General features: G+C 35.9%; 1 protein-coding gene across 1 annotated transcript in view; it reads left to right on the top strand.

Annotated features, from left to right (window-relative positions):
• The window catches only part of pclob (piccolo presynaptic cytomatrix protein b), a 59,236-nt gene that overhangs the window by 29,738 nt on the left and 22,449 nt on the right, over nt 1-7,049 (top strand). The window contains exon 17 of the mRNA XM_052151903.1: nt 397-527. Coding sequence (XP_052007863.1) covers nt 397-527 — 131 coding nt within the window. The remainder of the gene's footprint in view (nt 1-396; nt 528-7,049) is intronic.

Here is a 7,049-nt window from a genome sequence, read left to right as displayed (position 1 = left end):
CTCGCTGGCATCTGGCTCGCTCTTAAATCCATCTCCAACTCTCACTGCAGTGACAAACAGCTGTTAGAGACAATCATTGCCAGATGGTGATTCTTACAGTTCTCCTGATCTCGCTCTCCATTCACAAGCCGGTGCTCAACCACGCCCCCACCACCTCCGTCATTATGTCTGATCACTTTACATCAAAGTTTTTAATGATGTGATTCACCCTGTGGAAAATATGAATGGGCAAAATACAAGAGAGCTGAAAAAGTGAATAGGCACTCTTGTTGCAACTGGCCGTCCACATTTTGGCCATATACTGCAGCTTTCAAGGACTTTTTTGTAGAGCAAATTGAAATTTTTGAACGGACTGTATGTGGTATATAAATCTAATGCTATACCTATTTCCCTTAGCTTCAAATCAACTATGACAAGAATATGGGTAACTTGATTGTTCACGTGCTTCAAGCAAGAAACCTCGTTCCTCGAGAGAACAACGGATACTCGGACCCTTTCGTTAAAGTCTATCTCTTGCCAGGGAGAGGGTGAGTTTGTGTGTGTGTGTGTGTGTGTGTGTGTGTGTGTGTGTGTGTGTGTGTGCAAGTGAAAGGTTTAGAGTTGCTCTACCTGTGTTTCTTTTATCTTTGTCCTTGTCTGAATATATAAGTGTTGTATTTGTGATTAATTTTATGTCTAATATGTTTTTTTGTCTCTCTTTAAGAGATTGTTCACACAAAACCCGTATGACATTCTCTCATCTGTGGAACGCAAAACAAGATGTTGAGCTGTCATCATTCATCCTTCTCTTTAACCCCTTAAGCTCTATATCTATTTAAAACGTTAAAATCTCTGTATACATACGGCATATGTGGTACCATTTGAAATTGTAGAATCTCAACTTTCAGAGATAACCTTTACTTTTGCATTTATGTTACTAAAAAGAAAAAACAATATCTCAAAACATTTGCGTCACAATTTAGAGCTAATGGGGTATACATATTTAATGAAAATAAAAGTCTTTCACACAGCCCATAAATAGACAAGTCATGTATCAAATTAACGCTCTGTATAGTTTATTTTGTTGCCCTAATACCACAGTTTGAAAGGTTTTCAAGAGAATCACATAGTGAAATAGTATTTCTGTTAGTAATCGAATGGAAACATATCTTTTATGCTCTGATAACTGCTTCTGTAGTCCCAAATACCTTTTATATCTTTTTATCTGCTTTTACCTTAGGCAGTTGTCTAAAATATGAGCCATTTGTTACTTGTTTGTGAGCTTGCTTGGCTGAATAATCCAAAGTTATATCTTAGATGTCCAGAACAAAATATGCCATCCAGCAGCAATAGCATGCTAAACAAACCAACAGAAATATAAATTTTCAACTATTGATGATAAAATGTTAGAAATCATTGCAAAGGGGAGGATCTCGGCTTTCTAATGACCCCTAGATTGAGCTTGTAGTCCACTCAGAGGCCGAGATATTCAATGAAATAATGAGGGTGTTGCTTGAACTGAATATTAGACTGAATATCTATGGACGAGCACATCTGTGAGGGGTAAAATGTGTTAGAGCGCCCCCTACAGTTCACATCTGTGAGGGATAAAATGAATTAGAGCGCCCCCTACAGTTCACATCTGTGAGAGGGTTAAATGAATTAGAGCGCCCCCTACAGTTCACATCTGTGAGGGATAAAATGAATTAGAGTGCCCCCTACAGTTCACATCTGTGAGGGATAAAATGAATTAGAGCGCCCCCTACAGTTCACATCTGTGAGGGATAAAATGAATTAGAGCGCCCCCTACAGTTCACATCTGTGAGGGATAAAATGAATTAGAGCCCCTACAGTTCACATCTGTGAGGGATAAAATGAATTAGAGCTCCCTACAGTTCACATCTGTGAGAGGGTTAAATGAATTAGAGCTCCCTACAGTTCACATCTGTGAGGGATAAAATGAATTAGAGTGCCCCCTACAGTTCACATCTGTGAGGGATAAAATGAATTAGAGCCCCCTACAGTTCACATCTGTGAGGGATAAAATGAATTAGAGCGCCCCCTACAGTTCACATCTGTGAGGGATAAAATGAATTAGAGCGCCCCCTACAGTTCACATCTGTGAGGGATAAAATGAATTAGAGCGCCCCCTACAGTTCACATCTGTATATTGTGATGGAATGTGATGAGAACAAAATATTTTTGTAGTGTTTGCTGCCATCTAGTGGAGTAAAATTAGACTTTTCAAAGTGAGATAGAGGGAACCAACCCAAAATTACATGTTTACAAAAAATAGAACAAAAGCTTTTTTTTTGTTTTTTCAAAAATACTTTATCATAAGATAATTATTATTTATTTATTTTTTTTGCAATTAGTCCACTAGTATGTGAGAATAGTGAGCGTTTAAATTTGAGTGTGAAAAATAAATCGTTTTTATCTGCAAAAAATTTCCATACATTAGTCGTGTTTCCAGCCAAGTTACGAATTTCACTTATCCACAAAATCGGAATATCGCAAAAACAATTTTTAAATGATCCAGCATTCAATCCCATGTTTTTAAGAGAACAGAATCGTCCCTTCTGAAGAAATTGGCACTAAATTGAAACATAAAAAGGACGTTGAGGCCACTGTGGCTATTTTATTAAATATAATGAATTACTTGCTGTTTAAAGCGCACAGACAAAACACTCATATCGTATAAAATATCATAAACAATAACCTGAACAACGTTCAGAGGCTATGCCAAGATAGCGTTATTATTCTCTATTATCTGGCATGTAGATGCAGTCACATGACTTTTTTATGTGCTTCTATACTACTATATAAGTTCTATAGGAATATATTGGCTAAATGTGTTTCCATTGTAGTGTATGCACATGTTTTATCGAAAAGAAAATTAAATCGACCTCAAGCGAGTGAATGGTTGAACATGGTTGAAAATGAATAGTGAGTAGTGACTGACGCTGTCGTTTCACGTTCCACGGAAAAAAGGATGTCATACGGGTTTGGAACAACATGAGGGTGAGTAAATGATAGCAGGATTTTCATTTTGTACCCTCCCACCTTTTCAAGATTTCTTTTGGTCTTTCAAACACAATTTTGTTAGAGAATCACTTTTTGTCCATTAGAGTATTACATGAGAGATAAGAGTACACCGTTCCTTAATGGGACTGAAATGCTAGACAGCCGAATAAAAACGGTTACCCATAACAACATATATCAACTGGGCTAAATGCTCGGCTTACCTGTAGATGTTTTCGCCTCTTTAGTACATCAGTGACTGATTGGAAAGCTGAAGTAAAGGGATCGTCTTTAGAGAAGTTAATGTTTATTAGCTCTTTACATGCTCCCCAGTAATCAAGCTCAATGTCTCGGACTGGAATCACTGGAGTGCACAAACAGCACAATCGATATAGTGTGTGTAATCCTATATCTGACGTCTCCTAATGGCCATATCTGCTGTGTTTATGAGATTATTCCGTATTACACAGATTATCTATTTTGTCTGGTGCTAAAAGCTCAAAAGCCACGTTTTGAGTTATTTTTAAGAGGTGTTTGTCTATGTTCGGAATAGCATACTATCATACTACTCTTACTATTGCTGTAATACTGTATAAAGTATGTAAACTGTGCACAGTATGCAACATATCTATATGCATACAATACTTTAATGAAGGACTAATGTTTGCCAAAATGGGCAGTATACAACAATTATATGATCATATTACCAAATGGTAAGAAAATATGATTCAAAATGCAAAAGTACTGTTTTTATTTCCAAGGTGATAACTCTTAAATGTGATGTGATGAGGCCGTGTGAAAACAAGGCCCACTGTTTTGTGTACTCCAAAGAAAATAGTAGGCAATATCCAAAATATACTGGCAGTATTCTAAGTACTCTAAGTTGAAACGAACACCCCCTCTGTCTCCCATCTCCTTGAATACTCTGACCGTTGTCTGTTTGTCTGTCTGCTTTGACTTTGCCTTCCATATAAATCTCTGGATTGGGGACAGCCAAGTCATGGTTGTCCAGAACGCAAGGTAGCATGGGGACTCTTTTTCTTTTCATTTTGCTTTGTTTCATTGGTGTGTGTGTTTGCGTGTGTGTGTGTGTTTGTGTTTGTGTGTTTGTGTGTGTTTTGACATCACAGCTGTCATTTCTATGGTGAAATCTATTGCTTCATCTGTGTTGTATCTCAGATCTACCTCAAAGCAACATCTACCTCTGGAGTTTACGCTGTTTCATATGAAATCAATACATTCTTGAAACTATCCTCTCACTCTGCTGAATAAAGTGCCTAAACAAGCCTGAGCTGGTTTGCTGGTCTCCAAGTCTGCTCAGGCTGGTCTGTTGGCTGGTTTTCAGGCTTTTTTTGCAGCTGGTCTAGATAGGAGACTACCCTGCTGATCAGCAATAAGAGCTGAGCACTAGCTTGGACAAGCGAGTAGACCAGATAGACTTGTTTCCCCTAAGATGGTACGCTGGTCTTGGCTGGGTTGAACTATTTGTACCAGCAAGGCACAGCCAGTAATTATTAAGAACAGTTGTGAAACCATTATTTGCCTTAAAATTCTATAAGCTAATTAAAGAGTCGAATCTACACTTAGAGAGATAAACCCATAAACTCATGTAAAACACCTCAACACTTCTATTGAGGTGAGAGAGGCGAGACATTTTGAGAAACCTTCACAATTAAATGGTGCACTAAGTGATAATTTTATCAAATAGTTTAGTATACTGTAGTACTGTATAGTGTAGTATAGTATAGAATCTAGAAACTCAGAGAAACCATCAACATTTTTAAAGTGCACATATGTATGTTTTCCATCCAATAGTAAAGTATAGTATAGCATAGCATTGAATAGTATAGCATAGCATAGCATACCATACCATACCATACCATACCATACCATAGTATAGCATAGCATAGTATAGTACAGTATAGACTAGTATATAGTCTAGAAACTCAGAGAAACCCTCAATATTATTAATGTGCACATACTATATTTATTTTTTCCATCCAACAGTATAGTATAGTATAGCATTGTATAGTATAGCATAGCATAGAATAGTACAGTATAGTATAGCATAGAATAGTAGAGTATATTATAGCATAGAATAGCATACCATAGTATAGCATAGATTAGTACAGTATAGTATAGCATAGCATACCATAGTATAGCATAGCATAGAATAGTACAGTATAGTATAGCATAGCATAGCATACCATACCATAGTATAGCATAGCATAGAATAGTACAGTATAGTATAGCATAGCATAGCATACCATAGTATAGCATAGCATACCATAGTATAGCATAGCATAGAATAGTACAGTATAGTACAGTATAGCATAGCATAGCATACCATAGTATAGCATAGATTAGTACAGTATAGTATAGCATAGCATACCATAGTATAGCATAGCATAGAATAGTACAGTATAGTATAGCATAGCATAGCATACCATACCATAGTATAGCATAGCATAGAATAGTACAGTATAGTATAGCATAGCATAGCATACCATAGTATAGCATAGCATACCATAGTATAGCATAGCATAGAATAGTACAGTATAGTACAGTATAGCATAGCATAGCATACCATAGTATAGCATAGCATAGAATAGTACAGTATAGTATAGTATAGCATAGCATACCATACCATAGTATAGCATAGCATAGCATACCATAGTATAGCATAGCATAGAATAGTACAGTATAGCATAGCATAGCATACCATAGTATAGCATAGAATAGTACAGTATAGTATAGCATAGCATAGCATACCATATTATAGCATAGCATAGAATAGTACAGTATAGAATAGTATAGCATAGCATACCATAGTATAGCATAGAATAGTACAGTATAGTATAGCATAGCATACCATAGTATAGCATAGCATTGCATAGAATAGTACAGTATAATATAGCATAGAATAGTACAGTATATTATAGCATAGCATAGCATACCATAGTGTAGCATAGCATAACATGGAATGGTACAGTATAGTATAGCATAGAATAGTACAGTATAGTATAGCATAGCATACCATAGTATAGCATAGCATAGCATAGAATAGTACAGTATAATATAGCATAGAATAGTACAGTATAGTATAGCATAGCATAGCATACCATAGTGTAGCATAGCATAACATGGAATGGTACAGTCTAGTATAGCATAGAATAGTACAGTATAGTATAGCATAGCATAGTATAGCATAGCATACCATAGTATAGCATAGTATAGCATAGAATAGTACAGTATAGTATAGAATAGTACAGTATAATATAGCATAGCATACCATAGTATATTATAGCATAGCATAGCATAGTATAGTACAGTATAGAATAGTATATAGTCTAGAAACTCAGAGAAACCCTCAATATTATTAATGTGCACATACTATATTTATTTTTTCCATCCAACAGTGAAGTATAGTAAAGTATAGCATTGAATAGTATAGCATAGCATAGCACAGTATAGTATAGCATACCATAGTATAGCATAGCATAGAATAGTAGAGTATAGTATAGAGACTAGAATCTCAGAGAAACCCTCAACATTGTTAAGGTGCACATAAGTATTTTTTCAATCCAATATGAAAGTATAGTATTTTTTTTTTTTTTATTAAATTATATTTTTTTACTGTATTTATAGTATAGTATATCATAGCATAGCAGGATATGGAATTAGCAACCGCCACCCACCAAATGTGTGTGTTTCATGCGCAGTGGCGGGTAAATGCTCATCTACCTGCTACTGTGGCGGGCGACCTGTAAGACATCTAAGAGTGACATGTGTGAAATCAAAGTGACTGGTTAAATGGGCCATCAGCAGCCACTGTGGCTTTCATACCCTGCTATAGTATACTGTAGTGTAGTACAGTAACCCACCTATTGTGGAATAAATGAATCAAGGGTAAGAAATACACCTGTGCTAGTTCTACAATAGCATCTAAAACAAAAACTTCATTAATATAAATCAATATGATCTCCAAACTATCCTGTAAATGCCAGGAAATATTAAGTACATTTGTGAAACTACCATTGTTTACCATA

The sequence above is a fragment of the Xyrauchen texanus genome, chromosome 21 (assembly GCF_025860055.1).
Source record: "Xyrauchen texanus isolate HMW12.3.18 chromosome 21, RBS_HiC_50CHRs, whole genome shotgun sequence".
Taxonomy (NCBI): Eukaryota; Metazoa; Chordata; class Actinopteri; order Cypriniformes; family Catostomidae; genus Xyrauchen; species Xyrauchen texanus.
This window is presented reverse-complemented; position numbering and strand designations above follow the sequence as displayed.